At 45.1% G+C, this 27,121-nt stretch overlaps 1 protein-coding gene across 1 annotated transcript in view; it reads left to right on the forward strand.

Annotated features, from left to right (window-relative positions):
• Window positions 1-13,103: 13,103 nt before the first annotated feature.
• Window positions 13,104-27,121, forward strand: part of PREX1 (phosphatidylinositol-3,4,5-trisphosphate dependent Rac exchange factor 1) — a 220,779-nt gene continuing 206,761 nt past the window's right edge. The window contains exon 1 of the mRNA XM_079978837.1: window positions 13,104-13,527. Within this exon, the coding sequence (XP_079834963.1) occupies window positions 13,345-13,527 (183 nt within the window). The 5' untranslated portion in view covers window positions 13,104-13,344. The remainder of the gene's footprint in view (window positions 13,528-27,121) is intronic.

Raw genomic sequence — 27,121 nt, forward strand, 5'->3', positions numbered from 1 at the left:
TTGTTACTAGGAGAAGCCAGTCTTTGGAGGTGAGAGCCTGGCTTGGGGTGGAAAATGAGGGATGGAGAGATCACCCTATGTGGGCATCGGGTAACTTTTGGGATGTGAATCTGAGCCAGGTGGAGATTGGAGTCTTTGGGGCCTTTGGATTTGGAAGGAGTGTGAAACAAGATTTGGAATATTCTATGGGCCCTACCTTCAACTATGGAAGCCTGGCAGATTTGCTAAGAAGGAATATGACTACTGTTGGGTTGGAGCTCCCCCGAGATTTGTTTTTTAACACCAAAGACTATCAAAAAGATCGGCAGAGGGGACATGAAAGAGAGCTAAGAGCCTCGGACTTAAGATCTCCGGGTTGATGGACTTTTATTGATGGAACTGTTGGTAGGGGCCGAGACCGGGGAGGGGAGTTGGTGAAAGAAAAATTGGGAATCTCAAGTGTATATCTTTTTTCTTTTCTTTTAATGAGAGATGGGAAAATTGTGGAATGGAATTTCTATTATCTCAGGGGAAACGTCTTAAGAGAATAAGTTCAGATATATAAGTTTTAAATGAGAAATAAGATTAAATAAAGTAAAAGTGGATGGTTAATTGGTAAAAAAGAGAATGGAAAATTACAGTATATTAAGATAAGTTATAAGGATAAAAACAAGGATGAAGGATTTGCTGAAATATCTATTTGAAGTAGAATACAAAGAGGGGAGGTGTGAGGAGGTCAAGGAAATAAGTTAAGAAAGGGAATTATATTAAGGTTGGTTTTTTTGATTGTATTTTTTTTCTTTTTTTCTTTTTGGCTGTTTTTTTGCTTTTTTATCTCTTTATTTTACTTTTCTTTTGGATATGTTGTGTTTCTGTATTCTGTGTTCCTTTTTGTAATTTTTTTTTTGAAAATCTGAATAAATATTATTTGGGGGGAAAAAAGATAAATAGGTACCGCTCCGGCGGGAAGGTAAACGGCGTTTCTGTGCGCTGCTCTGGTTCGCCAGAAGTGGCTTAGTCATGCTGGCCACATGACCCGGAAGCTGTACGCCGGCTCCCTTGGCCAATAAAGCGAGATGAGCGCCACAACCCCAGAGTCGGCCACCACTGGACCTAATGGTCAGGGGTCCCTTTACCTTTACCTTTAAGGTGCTACTGGACAATTTTTATTTATTTCGACTGCGTCAGACCAACACAGCTACCAACGCAGTCGGTCACGACTGTCAGTATATGGAAACATCATCGCTGCAGACAGCCAGTTTGTTGACATCACATGATGCGCCTATCTGTGGGAAAGAAGAATTTCCCAGGACGTTCACAGGCTGGATAAGTCTCTGTGAAGAGTGTAATTTAAAACCTTCTGTGTGCGCATGTTCAGGAAGTTTGTCAGACTTGCTGGAAGAACTGAACTGAAAGGACGTGTTTTTCTTTAGTGCTGTAATGTCAGAAATAAACATCATGTAAATAGATTTCTAACTTATTTTCTTTCCCCTGCGGAAGCAGGAGGGAGGGGTTGTGCATTTTGCCCATGCTTGGGAAAATGTCGCCTATCAAAATCTCCCTGGTCTGTCCGATATATCAGCGAGAGGAGGTTACCGGTAAGCTAGCTCCGAGGACAGTGAGAGGGGCCAGCCTCTATGGAGGGGGCTTGCAAACCAACAACGACTGGACCTAATGGTCAGGGGTCCCTTTACCTTACCTTTAACCACCATCAGCCCTAGGCAGCATAGCACCATGCTGGCTGGGAATGATGGGAGGGCACCCCATTGGTTATTCCTGCACTACATAATGGTGTTTTTCCATGACCACATAGCTTTTAGCAGTACCAGGATGCAAGAGAAAGAGTTCTGCTTTGCTTATTTGCTTAAGAAACCTGAATGAACTTGAAGAGATTTACAGAAGATCTCTTCTGTGCTGTTGGGATCAAAACCCTACTCTCGGGAGGGTGGATCTGCTTATCTGATGTATCTGCTTATCAGTAGTACAGAGCAGTATCTACAGCTGAGTTTGAATGCAGCTATTACACCTTGGGCTGATTTCTGTAGTAGGGCAAGGGTTGCACAAACCTCTTATGCAAGTGTCACTATCACACATGTGAGCAGCGGTTGTGCAATCCGACAAAAATAAACATCCTGAAAATGGCGCCAACTCATCTTCAGCTTGTTATATGATCATGTTCACCTAACACCACATTCAGCTATTGGAGTGAGATTATGCCTGATCAAGATGGGACAGATTTAAGATCAGTGACAACAGAAAGAGACAAACAGTTTTGACACAACAGAGTGGGTTTGGTGTCAGATTATTTGGGTAACTCCACAAGAGTCCTACTGCTTCCTGATTAGTGTGAATGAGGTGATAGCTCACACTGATTTCAGCCCATAAGAGGAAATGCTTGCATCCTGAATGCCACCAGTGAAAACATCCTGCTATATTTTCACCTTCAGAAAACCATACAAAAATATTATATTTTTGGTTTGAATATCTCTTGAATTTGCCAGAAAGCAGGAGCAGAAACCTTCGCCCTAAGAAAACCTTATGAAAACGAATGCTTTCATTTATAAAAAGAAGACCTATTGTATTTATTTTATACTCATTTCATTAAGAAATTTTAAAACAGTAAAATCAAGAAAGAGTTGTCACAACCATAATTTGAAACATAGAAAAGTTAAAATAGATTTAAATTATTTCAACTTTTTAAGCAAATGATCAATCTGATTGTTGGGGAGTGAGTGGTTCACATTGCCATCAGGATTATTTTTGCTGCTGCTAAAATCAGTGTGGAGTTGGGTGGGGGAAGGCAGGAAAATTTGCTAGGTGGGGAATGAATTGGCCCCTCTGAGGACTAGGCACCCATGCATTATAGATATGCATTATGCAGGGGTGCCTAGTCCTCAGGGGGACTTGCAAAAAGCTTTAAGAATGACAGATCTGCTATGCTTTATTCCTTATACTGCTTAACAATATCTAATATCCTGTTTTGCTCGGTATGTGTTTATATGCTTCCTTCTGCAGCAGATTTTCCAAGCCTCCCGTACACGATTTAATTTATTATCTGTGACTTATCTAGTTAAGGCTTGTGTGACATTTAAGAGCACGACAGGTTTGATAAAGCTTTGTCGTGTTCTGAGTGATATCGTAAATTTAACAGCATTGCTTTCATTTTTCCGAAGGGCAATATCTGCAGAAGGAATGTTGGAAATCAGTTAATAAGGCAGAATGCCTTATTAGACTGCCTCTTGTGAGGTTGGCAAATGGTTCAAGTAAATGTTTTTCATAGGGAAAATGTGCCGAGTTCAAAGCAACAGATTTCAGGATTAAATCAAATACATTCACACAGCTAGATTAAAATGTATGGATTTACTTTCCAGTATCAAGGTCTCCCTTAAAAGGGTGTGGCTACAGAAGAGTACAATGAAGCTGTATGTGGAGGAGCCCAAGAAAAATAGTATGCTCCTTTCATGCATTGAAACTAGCTCGCCTTGGCTGGTGCAGCAGATAGGCAGTTTAAATGGCAAATGTCTGGTACACACAGTTCTGATATAATGGCTGTCCACAGCAAGCAACCTATAGCAACATCACACAGTATACTTGAACATAAATCTCTGGAAAAAGTTTTCACACTGGGTTGTATCTGGAGTTAGCCATACTTAGAGCAGAACATCTGAAATGAGTATCTTTTTGTCCAAAACTCATACCAAGTACAGTGGTACCTCGGGTTAAGAACTTAATTCGTTCTGGAGGTCCGTTCTTAACCTGAAACTGTTCTTAACCTGAGGTACCACTTTAGCTAATGGGGCCTCCCGCTGCCGCCACACGATTTCTGTTCTCACCCTTTAGCAAAGTTCTTAACCTGAGGTACTATTTATGGGTTAGCAGAGTCTGTAACCTGAAGCGTTTGTAACCTGATCCGTCTATAACCTGAGGTACCAATGTAACAGATTTATCCTCTAATTTTTCAGATGTGTTGAGTTACTGAATGGAATCTCCATGGCCTTGGAAGTATTTTTCTTCAGTGTGGTACATCTGAAATGGATGTAGTTTCCGTAAACCGTAAACTGATTGGTTTTCATCACTGAATGTAGATGGGCCACTGACACAACTCTTCTGTGGATTGGTTGGGATGACTGGCATGGCTTTTCTGTAGTATGGTTGGTCGAGCTGCTTTAAGTTCTACAACCACTTCATCTGCCGGTTTCTCATACTCCTCTACTAGTGTGCTAAAAAGTTCTCTTCACTAGCTTCCATTACTCCCAACAATAAGTTATCCAGACAAGGCTATGACGGTTGTTCAACCATGGCAGGAAAAGAAGGTGGTGTCCAACTTTCTGTTTCCCAATCGTTATTACTCAGATCCTTTTGGTTTCTATTCTGCCAGGTTACTTTTGGTTTCTGTTTTTGACCACTGCGTTTACCCCCCCAACCTCTCGGAAAACATGGCCGGTCCCAGCAGCACCCCCAACATCCTCACCTCATCACAGAGGGCACCCAAGCTCCATTGTGTATATATTGTCACTGTATTTCTACAGTTTCCAGATCTCGTAACATTTGCAGAAGTGGGATCATTAGGTCAGAGCAAGCAGCATTTGTCTGAGCTGCCTGCTGGCCCAGGAAGTCTCCCCTCCAGAAGACTCTGCAGAGCAGAGAGTCTCTTGCTGGCTAGCTGCATTTGTGTGTGCCTGTATACATTAAAATAAACAAATACATTTAGGATTCCTAGGGTGGGGGGCAAGATCCCCTGCAGACCCCCATGCTACCAAGGCAGAATTAACATTTTTCTTGCTCAGCCCTCCTCAGTTTAAAGCTAAGTGAAAATGAAAGATAGAAGCCAGGAGAAAGGTTTAGAATATTTTAATGTTCCACGGGTCCTTTTTGTTATTGTTATTTTTACTTCTTTTCAAGTTTATCTGGGTTTGGGCATCCCATGTGACTTCAGGCAGGATGCATATGCTGCCTAACTTCTGCTTAGCCAAAGAGGCATCCTTCCTATGAGGAACCGCTTTGGTTTCGCTACATGTTACTGATCTAGCAGGACTTCCATTTATGAAACCCGTTCTTTCTGTTTCATCAACCAGCTCCTCACTTTCCTTCAGATTTGCTTCAGAGAGAGCGAAAGAGAAAAGAGGTTTTAAATAAACATTCAAATTAATGAGCACACTTGCAATTATGCTCTTTCCACTTCGTTATACGCCAGACTCTGCACTGATCTGCAGATCACTAGCACTCTCAAGAATACCATGAGGCACCCTAGGAAAAAAAGTCAAAAAGAAACCACATGAGGCAGCAGCCATGCAATGCATCCACTCAGTGGAAGGATTTTCACTTGTGCAGTGGGAAATTCCTCCTCCTCCCTGTGCGTGCCTTGAACCCTCCCCAAATCTGATCCGGAGTGTTGGCAGAACCCCTAAAACAGATGCACAGTAGGAGGAGATGGGAGTTCCACTGTGTAAGCAGAAATCCTTGCAATCAAGGCATGCATTAGTTGGGTGCCGCTCATACATACATACACCATTTTGCCTTGAATAATGGTTAGTGAAAATCAATGCATGATTTAACTCCCACTGAGTTGTAAGTTAAGTCATACTCACGGGAGTATACCTGTTGAAATTAATGGACGTGGCTAACTTAAGTCCATTAATTTCAATGGGTTTACCTCAAGTAGAAGTTATTAGTTGAATACAACCGATTGATTTAAATGGAAATTAAGTGCAGCTTAGGCTGCAATATTAACCACGACTACTGAAAAGTAGGTCCTAGTGAATTCAATAGGATTCCCTATTCCCGTACTTTCAGCTAAGTTTTGTTAAGAGTGAGGCATTAGTCTGATTCCCACCCAAAGTTCAGTTCTACATTTCAAAATGGAAGGGAACAAGAGTAACTGCACTGCTTAAGCTCAGTTTATGTACAGTAACCCTGCAACTTACACACATTTAACATGTCCACATTCAGCTTTAAGAGTGCTGCAAAAAATATGTTTAAAAGGGCAGAAAGGGGGCAGGGTTCTGGGAAAAATGACTTTGGTTGGCAATTCCACCCATCACTGAACCCAGTGGGTTTTGGCTATACAGTGGTACCTTGGTTTAAGAACAGCTTAGTTTCTGAACAACTTGGATTAAGAACGCTGCAAACCCAGAAGTAGGTGTTTTGGTTTGTGAACTTTGCCTTGGAAGCAGAACATGTTTTGCTTCCTGTCAAGTGTGTTCCATTTGTAAATCGAGTCCCCCACTGCTATTGGAAAGCACGCCTTGGTTTAAGAATGATTTGGTTTAAGAACGGACTTCCGGAACGGATTAAGTTTGTAAACCAAGGTACCACTGTACACAGTTTTGCCTTTTGGCACGATGATGATCCCCAAAGCACAAACCCATGTAAGTTGTGTGCTTACTGCACTCCAAATTCAAGATCCAGGAACTCTAGAGGAAGCCAGTACATAGAAGTATTTACATTCAGTGGACGAAAGCTTAAAATCATGACATAAATCTAAGACAGTGTATAGTATACATACAGCGATATCTCTGTAAATCTCTCTATAACATGCCAGTTTGGTCATGTGAATTGGCTACATACCTGCCTCTTTCATAAGGTTATATATATCTCTCTGCAGTCCTGCCCTATTATGCAACCGTAGGTCAAGCTGAAATGGACTGGCTTCTAATTGGTCCTGTAGCTCAGCTTGTCTTCCCTTTACACAATAAATTCTCAAGGCTTCTAACTTAATGTTTATTCATTAATGTTTATTGAATAATACTCTATAACAGTGATACTTTCCCCAAGGGGCATGATGTGAGTCACTCATATAAACATGCAAGTAATTAGGTTATTGTTGGTACTTTAATTGTTCCTTATTTGGTTTTACAGTGGTACCTTGGGTTACAAACGCTTCAGGTTACAGACACTTCAGATTACAGACTCCGCTAACCCAGAAGTAGTACCCCGGGTTAAGAACTTTGCTTCAGGATGAGAACAGAAATTGCGTGGGCAGCCCCATTAGCTAAAGTGGTACCTCAGGTTAAGAACAGTTTCAGGTTAAGGACGGACCTCCAGAACAAATTAAGTTCTTAACCCGAGGTACCACTGTACTGCATAAAGGCCCTACCTTAATCTGTGCTAGATGCTTCCCCAGCATAGTTCAAATAAGGCTCCTGCCCTCAAATAATTGAGTGTTTCATGCAAGTTCATACTCGGTGTCTTAGACTGTCCAGGCACTTCCAGGCTGTCATTATTTTTGGGTTCGATTCAATCACATGCTAAAAAATTCATGTTGTACAATTATGGTTGATTGGGAGCTCTTGCACAACAGACCTGCTTCCCCCAAAAGGGGCTCCTTTCTGATAAGGAAAGTGATGGGTCAACATTTGCTTTGATGCAATTTTGTCTAACCTCTTCGAAAACAGATCGGGGTGAATGCTCATTATACAGCCAGTTGTCTAATCTCCCTGCAAAGAAGTCAGGATGAATGCTCAATAAGCTGGTCACTCTGGAAGTGCCCTCAGTTCACCCTCTCCTCCAGAACTGCTATGCCGGCATGGGTGGAAAAGAGAAAGCTGAGAAGGAAGTAAAGCTAATAGGCTGCTTGGGGGAACCTGCAGCCTTTCACCTGAAAAAAAACATGTCCCATTGCCTATGACCTTTTTACCTGGGAGCTGCATGTAAGAATACATACCGCTGCTGTTTCTTGCTTCTAGGAGCAGTGATGGCCAAACTTGGTCCTCCAGCTGTTTTTGGACTACAACTCCCATCATCCCTAGCTAACAGGACCAGTGGTCAGGGATGATGGGAGTTGTAGTCCCAAAAACAGCTGGAGGGCCAAGTTTGGCCATCACTGTTGAGGTATTGCAGCCTCTGTGACATTAGCCACCAGCAAATCCCCACCTCCCCCAGTTCTATTTGCATGTCTAGCAAGTAGTAAACTAGGGGTGAGGACCCTGAGGCATTCCAGATGTTGATAGGCTACAGCTCCCATCACCCCTGGCCATTGGCCATTGTGGCTAGGGCTTATGGGTGTTGGAGTCCAACAAAACCTGGAGGATCACAGGTTTCCAATGCTTACAAAAACCTTACACTAAGGAAAGGGGCTATGACACCAGGAGGCAAAGGGCCAAGAGCTAATGGCATACAGAGAAGAGCAGCAATTGGCACAGCAATTCAAATTCCATATATTTGGGGATCATTTTTCTAGTGTTTTTATAAAACACAGTGTGCTGGTTCGTTATGTTCAAAAATGTACACTTCCAATCTGATAACTTGGTCCAATGAAATTTATGGTTTTCCTGATTCAGAGTTGTAACAGACAGGATGGCCACTTTGTAGAATGGCTCTCAAACAACTGCTCTTTCAAAAGCAATATTTTCAGTGGAATAAGTTATTTGGCAACCACTTTCCCCCCTATAAGAACGAAGAGCAATTCTGGAAAACTGAAACGAGAGCTGCACGGCAAGATGACAATATTTTCATTGGATACGTTTTCTTGAAATTCTTCATAGTCTCGTCAAAAGACATTGGTCCTATAAAAGGCTTTGCTTTATCACCCTCACTTTCTGGCAGCACTGCGGCAACAGCAACCAATACCTAAAAATGTACAAAACGTCGGTTTTAACACAGCAAACAGAAGTGAAAACAAGCTGACTTGCCAGTTGCAATGAACTGTGCACTTCAACAGCAGAGCATGACGCTGGCCGCAGACACTTTCACAGCTGAAAACCTCATGTTGGCAAATTAAACATTTTCCCTTTTAAAGTGAAATACCTTTTGCGCAAGCTATAAAATTTCCAGACTAAAGAAAGGATTAAGTGGGTCCTTAAGCTAAATTTATTGTATTTAAGGGGAGGAGGGAATCATTCTTACACCTTTGAGGAATGTAGATTAACTAGGGGAACTATGGGGAGCATTCACCAGGTTAATAATGGCCATCTGAAAACAATGACGATGCTTACAATTTATTTTTTTATTTTTTATGCAGACCATAAATAAATGTACAGACAGAAATCTGCCTCTGTGTGTGATTCTTCCTCAGGTTCAAATTCGGCAAATTCCTATGCTGTTGCTACCCTAAGAACCTTTCCTCATAAACAAGCACAACATGCAAGTTTATTGCTCCCACATTTTATGTAGATCAAAGACATAACAGGATGCTGGAGGAAGGTACTTGCTACTTAGTAGTCACATTGAAGCAGCAATTTCGTCAAGTGTCCAGCTTGTTATCCCTGCATGTGAAGCAGCAGTAGCCAACACGTACTCTTCTACACAGCTCTCAAAAGGTGCAAGAGAGCCCTGTTCCGCTTTGCATCTGGTCACCCTGCAAGTGTAAAGGTAAAGGGACCCCTGACCATTAGGTCCAGTCGTGGCGGACTCTGGGGTTGCAGCGCTCATCTTGCTTTATTGGCCGAGGGAGCCGGCGTATAGCTTCCAGGTCATGTGGCCAGCATGACTAAGCCACTTCTGGCAAACCAGAGCAGCGCACGGAAACGACGTTTACCTTCCCACCGTAGTGGTACCTATTTATCTACTTGCACTTCGATGTGCTTTCGAACTGCTAGGTTGGCAGGAGCAGAGACCGAGCAATGGGAGCTCACCCCATTGCTGGGATTCGAACTGCCAACCTTCTGATCGGCAAGCCCTAGGCTCTGTGGTTTAGACCACAGCGCCACCCGTGTCCCTCAGTGTAAAGTAGGCACTAAGAAAAGGATCCTCAAACTTCTTGGGGTCTGCCCATCTCTGCTGTAACTACTGTCCTCTTTCAATTCCTTTCATTTGTTTAGTTTCCCACTTCTCAGCATAAACAGAGGGTGGAGGGGTGGAGGGAGGGGGTGCTGCATTTACACCCCTCCTAGTTCCATGCTCTTATGTAAGGTGAGCAACCCAAGGAGACCTGCTTTTGCAACCCCACAGTGAGCATGAAGCTCACTGACCTTGGCCCAATCAATATCTCTCAGTTTAACCTACCTCATAGGGCCTTCTCGGTAGTGGCACCCACCCTGTGGAATGCCCTCCCATCAGATGTCAAGGAAACTATCCGATTTTTAGAAGACATCTGAAGGCAGCCCTGTTTAGGGAAGTTTTTAATGTTTGAAGTTTTATTCTGTTTTTAATGTTCTGTTGAATGTTCTGTAGAGTGGCTGGGGAAACCCAGCCAGATGGACGGGGTAGAAATAAATAATAATAATAATAATAATAATAGGGGGCACAATGTATGTCACCCTCGGGTCTTTAGAGAAAGGATTAGAAAGAGAAAAAGGACAGTGCAAGTACTTTTCCACAGAAACTTTCACTTAAGGACTTTTTTTTTATAAGTTAATATAAATTCCAGAATGAAAGCATACTTTTGCTGACACTTGACACTTCCAGACACCGATGACAGCACTTCAGCAATATTAATGGATTCCCAAGACGAAACCACCATAGTGCCAGGCCACTGCTCCTAATTCTGGAACTGAAAATCATAAAAGGTCTTTTTTGGGAGCTACTCAGCAGCAACGTTAACAGAAAAGGTATCCACATGAAATGGCAGCGTACGGGTTGCTCAAGAAGCATTGACTGAGTGGCTTTATTCCTGCATCATCATTTCCTAAATTACAAGTTGCATCTCTCCCCCTACCCTACTTTCATCCAGGCAAAGCTGATAAAGTAAGCTACATCTGCTTTAGAAGACACAGGTTTCTGGTTCAGTAACAGGGTGGAGGTGGATGGATCTTAGAAACAGAAGCCAAATCTGCAAAGGCTCTGTCTGAAATTATGCCAGAATCTCACAGCAGCTGATACCTGGCACTTAGCCCAAATAGGGGAGAAAAACAAATCTGGGTGCCTGCTTTGTTTTTTAACCCGAGGCAAAGATGAAATGAATTAATTTTGAATGCTGCAGCGTCACTGAGAATGCAACAAAAAGTTAAATGAAATCAAACGCAAAGGAAATGAACAATTACATCAAGAGCCCAATTAGACCTGTTCTTCAGGGTTTACTCATAGCCTTCTCCTACTTGCTTGGGCCTGCCGCCAAAACGCTCTCCCAAGTACCTGACAGGTGTTTATAGTGCAGTAGTAAAGGCAAAATTAAGTGTGGAGAACAACAAAAAAAAAAAAAACAAAACAGGCCCCATCTTTGCTATATGTACAGTCATACCTCATGTTATGTTCTTTCAGATTATGTCCCGTGGTGATCCAGAAGTACCGGAAAGGGTTACTTCCGGGTTTCGTCGCTTGTGCATGTGAAGTGCTGCTGCAGGTTGTGCTCTTTTCATGTTGCGAATGGGCCTCCGGAATGGATCCCGTTCGCAACCAGAGGTACCACTGTACATTTAAAGCAGTATCGTACCACTTTGAACAGCCACGGCATCCCGCAAAGCATCCTGGGAACGGTAGGAGTCGAGAGGAAACCACTATTGCCCTGGAAAGCTCAGTGGTACCTCAGGTTAAGTTCTTAATTTGTTCTGGAGGCCCGTACTTAACCTGAAACTGTTCTTAACCTGAAGCACCACTTTAGCTAATGGGGCCTCCAGCTGCTGCTGCGCCGCCGGAGCACGATTTCTGTTCTCATCCTGAAGCAAAGTTCTTAACCTGAAGCACTATTTCTGGGTTAGCGGAGTCTGTAACCTGAAGCGTATGTAACCCGAGGTGCCACTGTATTCCCAATGGAAAGAGGGATTGACTTGTTTATACCACTCTGGAAATTGTAGCTCTGAGAAGGGAACATGATCTGGGTAGGGGAACGGAGGCATCACCATCCAAGGATGCTCTGGAGCTCTGTCTGTTGGTGGAGGGACTGGGTAGCTTGATAATGAGTGTGTGCTGCCTCTAACGTGTCTGGCCCAGGTACAAAGCAAGAAGCTGGCTCATGCTTGATGGGGCCCTTAATGGGGAACCTGTGGCCTTCCAGTTGTTAAGAACCTAGGAAGAGCCTGCTGGATCAGGGCAATGGCCCACCTAGGCCAGCATCAGGTTCTCACAGTGGCCACCCGGATGCCCTACCTGCATAGGACCTGAGCACAAGGGCACTGCCCTCCTGTGGCCCCCAGCAACTGGTATTCAGAAGTGAGGCAGAGCCTCACTGTCATGGCCAGTAGCCATTGACAGCCTTATCCTTCATGAGTTTGCCCAATCCTCTTTTAAAGCCATCCAAATTGGTGGACATCGCTGCCCCCAGTGAAAGCAAGCTCCGTAGTTCAACTATGCTTGAAAGTACTTGCCGTTTGGACTCCAACTCCCATCAGCCCCAACCAGCACCGCCAAGAGCCAGGGGGTGATGGGATTTTTTGTAGTCCAGCACCGTCCTATGTCTATGATGCTGGAGACTCCATCTCCAACCGCTTTTGCCAGCCATAATAAAAGATCTCTGTGGGTTGCAGGTGTGCCGAATCGCTACGCCTGACTTCGTAAAGCAACAACAAACTCCACCTGGGAGCACCTCCAGGAATATTCTTTCTGCGTAGCGAGTTCTTGGCACACACCATGGCTGGCTGGCGTACAATTCCGCGGCTTGCGCACACCCACCCGTGGGAACACCCCTGTCGGGAAGGGCTCCCCCGCCCCACCGCGTGCAGCAGGCCAGGCTGTGCTTTTCGCCGCGCAAAATGGGATTCTGCCGCGGGAGCAAGCGCCGGCTGTTGGCCGCTGCTTCTCCCGATGCGTGGGCAGAACCAAACAAAACCCAACCAAACAAGCAAGCGCGCACGGGCTCAATCGGGGGTGGGGTGGATGTGGGAATCTCTCCCCGACGGGTTGCATCCAGCAGCCGTTTCCCCAAGGTGGCGGAGCAGCAACAGGGCGCTTGATCGCAGCCCAAGTTGGCGCTGCAGGGATTTGGGAACGGGCTGGCTGCGTGCAAAGCAGCTCCGGGGGACGCGCGCAGGCCACGCTCGGGACTCTTCCTCGCTGCCTTTGTTTCTCCCGCGCCGCCTGCCGCAGTCTCCCAACTCCGGCTTTGGCACTTGGGCTTGTCCCGCCAAGGCGCCCCGCCCCGCCCCCTGCCTCGGAGCGCCGCCCTCGCCTCGGGGGCCGGCGTCGCCTGGCCGCGCGACCCCCGCCCCCTCCCACTGGCTGCCCTCGCCACGCCCCCAGCCCTCGCGCTCTGCCCCCCCCTCTCTCGGGCGCCGGGACTTCCCTTCCCCGCTCGCGCTCCATTCAGTGCCGCCGCCGCCGCTGTCCTCGGCATGTCCCTGAGCGGCGCTCCGGCTGCCAGTGGGAGCTCGTAGGCGGCGGGCTGGGGAAGCCCTCGCCTTGCCGTGCGTCTCGCGTGCCTGGGGGATGGAGGGCGCCGGAGGCGGGCGCCGAGCGTGAGGAGAGCGTGGTGTGCAGCAGCAGCAGCAGCAGCAGCCGGCTCGGAAAGTCCGTCAAGTCAGTCGGGCAGGCAGGCGAGGAGGCAGCCACCCCGCCATGGAAGCGCAGCCGGCAGCGGCCCCCGCGGCAGCCGCCCCCCCGGTCGCGGCGGGCCCCGGCGCGGCGCCCTCGGAGCCTGCCAAGGATACGGACCGGCAGCTGCGCCTTCGGCTCTGCGTCCTCAACGAGATCCTGGGCACGGAGAGGGACTACGTGTGCACCCTGCGCTTCTTGCAGTCGGTGAGTGGCAAGGGCGGGAGGGGGGCATCGGGGGCAGAGGAAAGGTCGCGCCCGAGGGTCAGCTGAGCGACTGCGGCGCGCTGTGGACGCGCTCGGGCCGAACCGGACGGTTAGGTCGGGTTAGGTCGTGGAAAGGGTCGTTTCCACCCTGCGTGAAGCTGGGCTGCCCAGCCGGCACGGCGCGGACACACTTAAGAGGAGTCTCCGGCGAGGAGTGGAACTTCGCGGGGTTGCGTTGCTGCCTCGCGAGTTGGAGGATCGACTCCCTCTGGGTGGGCAGAAGGGATCGGTGGCTCCCCAAGGAGTTGGGAGTGTTGAGAGTTGGCCCCATCCTGCACACCGGCGGCTTGGAGGTGGGGGTAGTGGGTTCAGGCGCGCGCGGAGGGGGGGAACCCAGCTCAGGATTGGTGGTGGTTTTTTTTGGGGGGGGGAGGGTGCCGTGCCTTGGACAGTCACATTGCCTGAAGGCAGTACCGTATGCATGCCCCACCGCTCTTGCGCACTGAGATGGGGTTGCATGTTCTGTTTTGAGAAGGAGCTGAGTGTTGGGAACTGTGGTGGATACCGGCATGCAACTAGAGGACGCAGCGGAGCTTTCCTGCGCTAGTGGAAAACGAGTAGATGTTTTTGCAAGCTGAGCTTGTCAAAGACGGGAGAGCGCTTCCGTCCCGCGGGTTTCCAGAACGTGCAGCAGACGCTCTTTGGAACTGAGGTGGTTGCTTGCTACCCGTGGGGTTCTCGGTGGGTGGCTAGTGGCAACAGCCCATGCTGGGAAAACTGAGCCTTGTTGGCAGACGCTAGGTGTGGTTTTTAAATCCTCCCTTTCAATATCCAAAGGCTTTCAAGATGTTTACACAGATGATCGTTCCTGAGATAGTTCAGAAGGTGCCTGAGCTGGCAAAAGAGGGAGCCCTTTGCAAACAACAGTGACCTAGCACGAGTACGATTTTTTTAAAAAGAACAAAGTGATAAAATTACTTCCTGTCTTAACCTTAAGCCTGAGGGTGGCTGCTGTTTTTTTAAGCTTCTATTGACATCATTCACTTGGAAGATGTTGTATAGGATGTTGTGTGCGCTTTATATTTTGCATTTTCTGTATCTCTCCCCCCCCCCAAACAATAATTGGCTCTCTTAGAGACCCTTTTGCTTTTAATTTGAAAGTTAATTTTTCTTCTCCCTCTTGCAGCTTGGCTTCCAGCAACCTTCCTTGCTTGAGTGTGGTTTCTCCCTCAGAACGTATATCTATTGCTTCATAATAGTAAATATAGATATGTGATTGCCGTGGGAGGCTGTCCGTCCATGTGGGGGTAATTCGTTTCCCCATGCAAATTGAAAAGTTTCAGGAAATGACTTTCCCATCTGGGTAGTTCTCATTTATTTTGCTGCCATGGCACTTGGAACTCATTAGCATTACACCACACTTCTCCCTTTGCACAAAACACAACCCCTTTGTGGCTAACACTGGCCTCCCACTGTTCCAAAGCTCTGAGAGGGAACAGTCGATTGTGAGCATTGCCTGCAAACATCCGCAGTTGTGCTAGCTTTCTAGCTTCTTTGTTAGTAGCACAGCAAGCATGCACTGGGATAGCTTTTCTCTGAGTGCATCGTGCCCGTTCTGCACTGACATCATATGCTGTTCAGGCTTGAAGAGTCAGTACCCTGGTGTGTTTATGCACAATGGCTACATCTAGATAAGACAATTGTATTGTTTCCTATGTAGGGTTGCCTTCAAACACAGTTGGGAAACTTTAAAGCAGTGCAAAATTTGGCTGCCACAATTCAACGTCAGAGAGGCTTGGCAGTTTGACCAGATTGCACTGATTTGGATCAGTTGCATTTGTTACCCATTTGTTTCATTTTAAGTGCTAGTGCTAATTTTTGGTCTAGGGATGGAGACCCTGTGACCTTCCAGATAGCGCTGGATTACAACTCCCATAATCCCTCATCTTTGGGCATCCTGGGTCTGATGGGAGTGGCACTTCAAGAACATCTGGATGCCCTGAGATTCCCCATCCTTGGGTGCCTTAGAACCCAGTGTATTTGAAGAACCACATATTTCCCTATGAATTTGCCTGGGCTCTTAAGTGCCACTGAAGCTGATTGGTGCCAGGGATCAGGGCCTGTTCAGTAGTGGCACCACAATTCCCTCTGCTGGGAACTTTGGTTGGCACTGTGTCTTGCAACCAGATGGTAAAGATTTGTTTATTCTGCCAAGGCTTTTGTCACTTCTATTGCTATATGTGTTTTGTATCCCATTGTTTTGTTTTGAATATTTTCATTGCAATTCTGTGGGGTAGAAATAAAATATTTTGGGTTATGCGCAACATACTTGAGGTACACCCACTGAAATCAATGGACCTAAGTAACATCAGGAAATGTGCATCTTTTAGAGGGTTATTGTTTATTGGAAGCGTTTTTACTCTGCTTTTCAGCAATATTAATGATAATAAAATTTACTAGAAAGGCATGCAAAGTCACAGGACAGTCCCTGCCCTCAGGCTGACAGCCTAAAAAGCATGACATGAAAGCAAAAGGGAGTAGGAAAGAGGAAAAAAGTAAATTCAGCCACTGGTACTTCTTTACAGAGTTCTTTAGTTGTCACTGCAGTCTGTTCTTGCTTCAGGTAACACGTATAACCATTGTTCACAAGTTCTGCTTTTCACTCCTTAAAACAGAGATGGGGATCTGTGGCCCTCTAGCTGTCGTTGGACTCCAACTCCCATCAGTCCCAGCCAGCATAGCCAGTGGTCAGGGATGATGGGTGTTTTAGTCCAGCAACATCTGAAAGGCCATAGATCCTCCACCAGTGTCCTAAAATGTCACTACACACCTTTACTAGCTAGTAGTCTGAAGACACCACTTCCTCACTTGTCTACCATGGATCCTGCCCTGTGACAAGATGTAGATACTACCACATCATGATACACGTGGTGCCACCCTCCTACAGTCCATTTACTTTCCCAACATCTTTCATGTGTCTCAGTGAAACTGACAGCCTGGTGGTAGGGAAAGGCATGCCAATTATAAGTGCATCAGAGTGTTACTTTAAAAATTAATACGGGTGCATATTAAACTATTAATGTGCATGTGTACCTGCTCATAGTACCATCCTTTCTGATACACATGCATTGTACATGCAATACACATGCAATACAGGGCCGGCCCTTTCGTTAGTTAGAGTGAGGTAGCTGACTCAGAGTGAAGAATAATAATACGGTAATAATAATAATAATAATAATAATAATAATAATAATAATTTATTTATACCCGCCCATCTGGCTGGGTTTCCCTGGCCACTCTGGGTGGCTTCCAGAAGAATATTTTGATTCATCAAATATTAAAAGCTTCCCTAAACAGGGCTACCTTCAGATGTCTTCTAAAAGTCCGATAGTTGTTTATTTCTTTGACATCTGGAAGACAGGACCATGTGTGTCAGCCACAGCCTGCTCTGCACTCTCTGAGTTAACCATCACCCTTGGATGTAATGGAGGATGCTAACCCATCCCCAACATTCAGGTAACATTCAACTGCCAGACCAGTCAGCTTTTGTACAGGGAATGGTGGGCATGATATGCCCTTTGCTTCAGGCTGCAAAATGTCTTGAGCTGGTTTGGTAGGGTGGTGGAGAAAATAGCCTTGCTAGATGGCCATGGTCATTGAAGAGAAATAAGGTCGTGACACACTATGAAGGAAGTAGAAAACAAAATCGCAGAAAGGATGAAAAGCAGTTGTAAGTCCACCTTCTTGGTAGGGGTGGGTTTGTTGGAATCCCAACTCCCATCACACCCAGCCAGCATGGAAAATGGTCAGGAATGTTGGGAGTTGTATTCCTACCAACATCTGGAGGGCCACAAGTTCCTACTTCTGCTTTATGGCCTCAGTCAATTTAGAAATGGGGCCAGTACATTTAAAACTGCATTAATGCCATTCACACATGCACACTAACAGGGAAAGAGTAATACAATTGATATTGGATGAAGTTGCCCCTTAGAGTAGGTAGCCCCTTCTGTTTTCCTCAGATTGTTTGTAAGACCACGTCCTCTGGGGGTTGCTGTGTAGAAAAGGATTTTCTTCCTCTCTGTCCCCACTGTCTAGCGCCACGAACTCACTGACATAACAGTTCATTGGAAAAGTTATAGTTGCTTTAAGGACTGACACCAACTTCAGTCCTGGTTTCTCTCTCTCTATCTATGGTTGAACACAAAGAGTATGTAATCTTCCAAACCTTCCAATTACAGCGGCTGCTGGCTTTGTGTTCTTGAAGTTCTGTTTTTGTGGAATGTGCTGCTATAAAAAGCGCATGTCGCTCAACCATCAAGACTGCTGTCTCACCCCAGACAAACCAAACCCAAGTTTTTCTGTCCCAAGTATTGAGTGGTTTTTGTCATCCGCAGGCTAGGCTACTGGTTATTGGTTGTTTGCCAGGAATGAGCTGAGCACATTTAACTTTGACATGTCACAGTTTGATAGATACTTGTAGGGTCATTCTTTTAACTGAGAGGATGCTTCTCGTGTTCATCTGTGTGTGTATGTGCATGCTAGGATGTCTCGGGAGAGAGTTATTAAATAATCTGGATGTTTATTGGGTCAACAGTACAGTCATACCTCTTGTTACGTTTGCTTCAGGTTAAATCTTTTCAGGTTGTGTCCTGCGGCGACCCGGAAGTACCAGAAAGGGTTACTTCCACGTTTTGCCGCATGTGCAGATGCTCAAAATGACGTCACGCGCATGCGCAGAAGCAGTGAATCGCGACCTGTGCACGCGCAGACGCGGGTTGTGTTCTGCTCATGTTGCGAACGGGGCTCCGGAACGGATCCCGTTCGCAATTAGAGGTACAACTGTACTGAACTAGATGGAGCAATAGTCTGATATGGTATAAAGAAAGTTCCTATGTACCTGCATAGGTATTCTTATGGATAATAGGCTATATAAAAATGCCGCACTTACTATATGAGCCGGCTGATTCACATGTAGAACGACCGTGTCAGAAATCAGTGTCTTGGTTGTTATACTGATGACTTGCTAACTCTACATGCAGAGGACCAGCTCCTGTGGCAAGTGGGTTTATGCATAATGATGTGCAACAGAACAGTTTCACAGACAAGTACTGTTGTGCTGGTTTCTGCTCTGAGCATCTCACCTTAGCATTCGTTCCTGTGAGGCTCCACTTGCAGCCCAAATGGTTCATCTTAAACCTAGGTTACAGCCATCACAGTGGAGTGTCTATTCACCGAGGATTGGAGTAACTGACCCATGGGGATCCCCTTCAGGTGCTATAATTCTTTGATCTCAACTACATTGCTTGACTGTAGCTTGGTGGTGTTACAACGGTTGACTTGTCCCAGTGTGCAAGAAGGAGAAACACACGCCATGGAAATGGAATTAACTATGGACAAAGGCAGAGGTTTTTAAACTGTGGCTGCCAGCCTGGCACCCAGGAATTTCCATATAGTCGCAATTGAACCCATGTCCGTTGTAAACATGCCTTGCACCTGGGGGATTTCAAACTGCTCTTAGGCAACTTGGTTTAGGAGAGCTACCCTATTGCCTTAAGTGGGAAAAGTATGCTAGTTGTGAACAGCCCACAATCTCTTGTCAACTTTCGGGAATTGTAGAGTTGGAAGGGACCCTGGGGATCATCTAAGTCCAACTCCTTGCAATGCAGGAATATGCAGCTGGCCCATATGGGGATCGAACCTGCAAACTTGGCGTTGCCAGCAACACGCTCTAACCAACTTGGCTAACTCCCTGGAGTGTACTAGTGCAGGAACAGGACCGGGGTGTGTGTGTGTGTCCCCCCCCAATGCTCCCGTCAACATCTTTGAGTGTTGTATTTACATAGGACATGTCTTTTGGTAAGCATCTGATAGAAGAAATGTGACGTAACACATAGAGTGGACCATTGGAAAAGGACCATTTGTATTTCAAAGCAGCTTCCGGATACCTGCATACAACTGTGCAAGAGCATCAGTGAGGTCCAAATAGCTATATAGAGTTCCAGACTTTGACTAGAGCTCCCTGGATTCAGACTCCACTGAGCCAGAAGTCTGTTGGGTACCCTTAGGCCAGTTGCTGTCTCTCAGCACAACCCCTACATTACAGAGTTGTTGTGTTGATAGAATGTGATAACCACACGTGTGACATTTTTGGAAGAAGGCTAGGAGACAAAGGTAATAAATAACTCTACTGAAGCCATCACTTTAAGGTGGCCTTCAAATGCTGTTGGGCCATATCTCCCACCGTCCCACTGGCTGGAGCCGTGGTTTAGTGGCTTAGTGGTTTAGTGGCTGGAAGACAGCTGGTTGGGGAATGATGCTCCATCCTACATAACAACTCAGTCGGATGTAAACCTTGTGCATGGCCGAATTCTTCTTTTCACTCCTATTGTACTCAGTTTAAATCTCTTAACGTCAGTGCTTTTTTCCTGGGGGGTACGCAGGGGTACGCATACCCCTAAACATTTTGTGAATCTTTGTACCTTTGTCCATTTGCTGTGTTTATTTTTCCCAATTTGAACTATAAAATGGTGATTTTCTTGAGTCAACATGAGAGTACCTCTAAACATTTTTTTTAATATAAAAAAGCACTGCTTAACTAACGTAAAGCTTATAGATGAACACAGTGCAAGGAAGCTTTTCTTTACTTGTGCAAGCCTGCCATCCTCGTGTGAACTGAAGGCTTTCCGTGTAAGTGCTGGTGATGTGTGTCTGGATTTTGTGGTTTGGGCTGGTGCCCCCTTGTTAAATATTTACCATTCAAGCTCCAGACTTCACTTAGTGCTCTCCATAAATAATGCTAAAAGGAGCAAACAGCCAAATTCAATGCGTAGTGAGGCAAGAGCTTTGCAGGGGCTTCCGGGCTTCCGTGGTAATGTAAAAGAATCCTCTTCTGTGTTTGATGCTGTAGGCTTGCTTATAAATCAGACTGTGTTACTGAGAGCATTTTTCTTTTCTTTTCTTTATTTTTTAAGGAGGGAACTTTCCTTGGAAGACTAGCATGTGGTTATGGAGCAGTTAAGGGAAAGGTTTTCTTTTGTGTGTGCCTAGAGACCTTTCCCCCTGTGCGTGGTGGGGGTTCTCCCCCTCACACACAGAGGCCCTTTTTTTTATTTGCTTTGTATAAAGGATTCCACAGCCTTTATTTTACTTCTGTGGGTCAAAAGGGGGGGGGGTGAGAGAGGAGGGGCTGGAGGAGAGAGAGCATCTTGGAAATTACAGAATAGGACATTTTTTTTTATTTCCCCCCCAAAAGCCACAGTACTTGACACAATGCTTTTCTGAGCATTAAGCAGTGAAATGCTATTAAAGTCTCTTTTGTTTTATTTACAATAAAATATTTGATAGGCTTATTTGCAGAACGATCAACAGTTTACAGTGCTGAGAAGCAGGTCCGTGCTGGATTGTTTTGGATTGTAAAATTTTGAGTTTTGAAAGGCTGTATCATGGTTTTTATCTTTGACATGCTTCACTGAATGCCTGTTGCTGAATTCTCAGCAGCTGGATGGATGGCATCCAAACAGAAGGATGCATGAGTGAGATTCAGTTCTGGGTGCTTTTGGGAAGGCAGGGGGTTACTGCTGCTCCCCACCCCAAACCCTCTCCAGTCTTCTCAGGCTACACTGTCTGTTGCTTCGGGGGGGGGGGGGGGTTGTCTCCTGACTCTTAGGAGGAGCTTTTCAGCAGGTGCAAGTGGAAGGAAGGGTGAGGAAAGCTCTCCATAGGGATGGAAGGGCTCTGTGAATCCTAGCCTGTATGTCAGAAAGGGAAATTTTGTTCTAACAAAAGTATTGCATATTACTCAGTGCAAGCAGAACCTGCAACAAAAATGCTGCAGTGTGGAGGTGCTCCTGTTCTTGGCGCCAGCCAGTCATGCTCTCTTCCTGGATACTCCATTTCTTTCTCTCTCTCTCTCTCTCTCTCTCTTTCTCTCTCTCTCTCTCTCTCTCTCTCTCTCAGTGTTTTTCAATTCCATATGCCCTGAGCATGCTCAGTCCTCATGGATCTGTTTTTTTGTACCCCCTTGCCCTCTTTTATTATTATTTTCAAATCTGCTAATATTGGGGTTTCCCAGCCCTGCTGTTCACCTCTCTCTTGTCCATGGATGGTTCAGTTTAGGCTATGTAAGGATACATAGTCCATACAAATAAGTGCACAATTAGTATATAGAACTTGAAAGAAATTATACTTTCAAGCTTATTTTACTGAATAGATATTTTTTTTTTAAAAACCCACACTATTTTTTTAAACACCCCCCGCGTTGTTAAAATGCCGTGCATGGCTAGGATTGCAGCTCAACAGCCCCATTTTAGCCCTGTTTACTTGGGAGGGGGGGTCTTTTGATTACAGTGGGATCTCTGTTTACTTGGGGGGGGGTCTTTTGATTACAGTTAGGATCGCAACCTAAGTGTTGTTGTTTTTTTGTATCCTGGGGCTCAGCATGGATTGCATTTGAGGTGTGGCCAGATAGAAAGTACAGTGGGCTAGAAAGACAAGTTGATTGTAATAGCACATTTGGAAAAACAGAAAAGGATTTTTCTGCCACCAGTCAAGCCAGCTAAGCATTTTTGCCCTGAATGGTACATGCAGACCTCTTTGTCAGCCCCATTTCTACAAGAAGAGAGGAGATATTACATTCATGAGGATTTCAGCTAAGGCCCCTTTCCTCTATAATATAAAACATGTGTGGGAAGAACTTTATTATTAAGCCTGAGCATAGCCCTATAGGTGATGCTTCTGGTTGAAAACGTTCCATTAACACACCAAAATCCTTTATATAGTCGGTTTAAAATACTGAAGGAGAAGCAGCAGCCCCAGATGTTGACGCAGATAAATAAATCTGCGAAACAAGGAAGAGATAAAAAAGAAAACAAGACAAACGTCTTAATGTCAACATTAGCGGGGAAATAAGATGCTTTTCAGTTAGATGTGGGATAGTAATTATTGCAGTGGAAACATCTGGTGATATCCTAAATCACAAAGCCTAGAGAATGTTATGATCCTCTTACCCTTTTTTTTTTTTTTTTTTGGACAATCAACCAGGATTGAGTTTACCACATTGTTTAAAATTAAGGTTTCTGGACATCTCTTACATTTTACTGTGATCTTTGCAACCCTGACTTAGGATGTGCTTACCTAGGAGGGAGTCCCATTGAACTACTTTTGAGTTAGACATGTATAGGATTGTGTTGTCAGGGGCCTTGTCTGCACGTAATGCTGCCAAACTGTGACTTGCCATGAAAGAGCAAGTGTGCTGGTGCACAGGGAGAAAACTGCAGTTAGTTTGCTGACTTCCTCACCTGTTGCACCACTGGGAGCAAAGCTATGGTTTGGCTTAGCATAATGTCCAAACTCAGGCTTGTCGCTTGTTCCTCACCTCCCTGGCAACTCGCTGTACGTTGACTAGAGAATCTATATTGTGAGGCGACTAATACATATAAATAACAACAACAACAACAAATAAATAATAGTATCGTTTTCTTAAAAGCTGAGTTGAACAATGTTTTAGTTGTAGCTGCATCCTTGTCTAATTATTATGGTGGGGAGTCTTTTGTGGTGGAATCTGAAGTTCTTTCACTACCTATTGTGTAGCACACATACTGCCATCAGATAAAATATACCCACATCCTTTTGGCATCTATCTATCTATCTATCTATCTATCTATCTATCTATCTCCAGGCGCCCTGCTAAATATTTAGCTTCTTGGTATCTGTGACAACATCTGCATGTTTGAATCTCTTTTCAGAAACTTCACCCTGGTCTGTGATTGGTTCCTGTGGCTGCTAAAAGAAATCTTTGGCCCGGCTGCTTTTGGGCGATGGTTTCCTGGGCCTTGCTCTGCCCTGTGCCTCTTTTTAGGTTCCGGAGGTGCTGATAATAAAGCTTCAGCTTGCCGGGGAAGGTTGAACCATCTGTTTTGTGTAAAAACAAGTTGTTTCTTTTCCTGCAAGGCGGAGGAAGGGAGGGAGGTGGTGAAAGAAAGAGAAGGGCAGAGCTAAACGAGCCTTCCTGTTTTCGTCGCTGTTGTCGGTCAGATGCATTTGCTTGGCAATTGCCACAAGGTGTCTGTCTGAAAGGCAGCTGGGCTGGTGTATTCTCATTCTGAAAGCTGGTGCTTGTTTTCTTAGTTCAAGATGTTTCCTTCTGCAACAGCATCCTCCTCCCTTCTAGCGCTCCCTTGTGTCTAGTGGCACGGGGAAAGAGACACAGCCAAAGGGAGGGAATGTCTCTAGGAAGCAGTTTAGCCGTGGGAGGCCACTCATACATTTCCCTTGCGGAAAGCAACCTGGATGTAGGAAATGAAGGGAAAAAGCAGGCAATTTACTCCTTTGAAACATCTGATTGCTATTCTTCAATCAGCCCCAAAGCTAATTCATTCCTGCACATGCAGATGATGGCCGTGGCTGCATAACTCTGTGCTTGCTGAGCATTTGGATCCTATTTGGTTCTTTGAGCAGAAATCCACAAAAGACTAGGGGTGCCACACACTTATCGGGAAGCGGGTCCCCGTGAACATGATGGGGTTAACGTCCAAGTAAACGTGAGTTCCAAGTAAGCGCTCATAATTAAACAACGGAATTCGATTCCACCAGAAACAGTGATGCGATGGCCTCCAGCTTGGGTGGCTTTAAAAGAGGATTAGAGAAATTCCTGGAGGATAAGGCTACTAGCTACAATTGCTGCTAGCCACAGTGGCTGTAACTCCACTATCAGAGGCAGCATGACTCTGAATACCAGTTGCTGTCAAATCATAGCTTGGGGAGGTGTTGTTGTGCCTGGGTCCTATGGCCACAAGTGAGAACAGGATGCTGGATTAAATGGGCTTTTGGCCTGATCCAACTGGATTCTTATGCTATTTGGAGTGAGCTGCAGGCGAAGGTTAGGGAATCGTGCAAAAACAACCAGATGTCCAGATATTTTATTTTTAAAGGAGGGTGTGAATGAGGAAGTCAAAGACAAAGCAAGTGTGAGAACTTTATAAAATCTAGCATTTTCCTCTACCCAAGGCCTACCAGCTGCAGACCACCTCTAGTTCCCAGACTGGAAATGATTCCTTCTCCTTGATATTTTTATGCCTTTTATTTTTTGGATTCTCCCTGCTAGGGAAATCATCCTTTGCAGTTCTGAGCACAATGGCTTTAATTTTCCTTTATGCAGCAAATAGTGTCTGTGGATGTTAATAGCCCTGACCTCTCAAGCCCCATAGAGCTTGCAGAGCTCTGTGTTTTGGGGACTGATAAGGCCTCCTTAGCTTTATAATAATCACCACAGGCCTAGTTTATGATGTTTTCAATGCTCTTCCATTCACCATATTGGCCCAAAAGGGCACAGGAGTGCTTTGATCATGGAAGGATGTGCAACTTCGGACTCCTGGGTGGTGTTGCCAAGGGCCTAGGCTAGATTTCCCCCTCCCCACCTGCCAAATGGGGCAGATAATAATCCCTACCTCATGCCGTGTTACGAGCTTTTGTTAATTAAGTTTTTGTGAAAAAAAGTGCGGCAGGTTTCTCAGATTAAAGGGGAACTGAGTAATGACTGCTCTGTAATAAAGTCGGCTCTAACGGCTTCTCGTCTCGATGGCTATAAAAGCAAAGGCCCGCTTTCGAAGGCGAGATAATGATCAGTGTTGCTGTGTGATGCGTCCTGTGGTTTTTACGGTCGCCTGCTCAGAGCTGATATTGGGCTGTTCAGCTCGTGCCTCAGGAGACCTCTTGTGTGTACCCTCCCCAAACCACATAGAGTGCCCCCCTCCTCAGTTAAGATTGGAATGAGGGACGCTGAGCTTCAGCTTCATTGTTTTTGTGTTTAACAATGGCAACGACGACAGGAGCCATGTAAAGAAATTATACAATTTTCTCTTGGCGGGACTGGTCCAGTTCAGACATTTTATTTTGGCAAAAATGCGCACTCCCCCATCTCCCTCACCCCAATACTACAAATCAGTTTGGTCAGTTGTTTTACAAGGATTATGTTACTGTTTTAAATCTGAGTTCTTGTAAAGTCCCTTCAGGTCTATCTACATGGAGCCACAAAAAATAGACAAATATGACTAAAGCACTGAGTTTGAAATGCCTTTCCTTCTCCTAGTTTTCTTGAGAAGAACGGGGGGGGGGGGGGGAGAGATATAATTTTGTCTGGAGTGTGCATTTAAGCATTCATTCCAGTATCTCAGTCTTCATGGGAAGAAAGAACCATGCTACAGTAGAACCAAGGAGGAAACTGATGTTGAGGCCTAGCATCATGACCAAAGAGAGATGAGATGTGATGCCAATATTAAAGTGGACAACTGTGATTGGAGATAGTGGGTTCAGTGTTAGTTCTGCTCAGAGTAGAATCATTGAAATTAATGGACACGACTAACTTATGTTCGTTAATTTCAGTCCTCAAGTCTTCTTTCAGTTGGATGCAGCTTAGGGTTAGGGTTAGGGTTAGGGTTAGTCCTGAATTTAAGTAGCATTTTTAATCTGTTGTAAGCAACGATAAAACCCTCCCTACTGTTGTCACTGAGTGCACTTTGCAGAGTGCATAACTCGGTGTGTTAAATTGGTTAGCATTACTGAGTGTGGTAAAATGTGGAGGGTAAGCCAGATTTTAATCTTCAGGCCAAAAGAACAGTGTGGAACTGTGGCCTTTCTTTTTTGCAATAAAGTATTGCTAATGTGCTCCATTTCAACAGTATTACAGCTTGGCAGACCAATAACATTCAGTTTTAAGTGCATGGATTTCTGTGGGATTCCAAAACAGAGAGATCCAAAGGGTAGAATTTGGTACTGAGTGTGTTCATCGGAACAGAGAGAATGCCAGGGTTTTGGCTAAAAAAAGTAAGAAACTGTGCTGCATGTATGGTCTGTGTGTTCTTTGAGCCTTTCCCTCCATCAGCAGGTGTCACCATTCTCTTTTTCCACACTTTCCCCCTGCCTTGTTTTGATTTGCGTTCTGGAATCAAATTACTACAAACATAAAAGAAACTTCCAGCCAATCTCAACATTGGCAGGAAAACACACTAATACACAAACTTTCTAACACTAAAATAAGGGCCCACATATAGAAAAACTAAGTAATTTGGGTGGTAGCCAACGTTAGCCCTATTAATAGAGTAGACCCATGGAAATTAATGATGCAACTTTTTGTATCCAGAGAGCTATCCTAAGACTTCCTCCATGTTATCTAGTACCCATCTGATTTTAAATAGAATAACAAAATCTTTATACCCTTACAGTGCACATTCTTAAAGTACTTACAGATAGGACTTGTGTAACTCTAAAATCATTTACCTGTTCTATACAGTCTCTTTCTCTAACACCCCCCTCTTTATGCACAAATACAGAGTTTATGCTTCCATTTCATGAATGTCCTAAAACTTGGGTAGTTGTTCTTACCTACACATTCACAGCAGGTATGTTAAACGATAGGTGCCATCTATTATTTTAGAATGTTAAAGGCAAATAAAAGGTTTGGGAAGCCATATGACACCTGTGTGCTTTGGGGAAGGGACCACAACTCACTGGTAGGACACCTGTTTTGCATGCACAAGGTTCCCAGGTTCAGTCCCTGGGATCTTCTGTTAAAGGAGTCAGGGATCAGGTGACCTTTGAC

This window comes from Podarcis cretensis (genome assembly GCF_951804945.1).
Source record: "Podarcis cretensis genome assembly, chromosome: 6".
Lineage (NCBI taxonomy): Eukaryota > Metazoa > Chordata > Lepidosauria > Squamata > Lacertidae > Podarcis > Podarcis cretensis.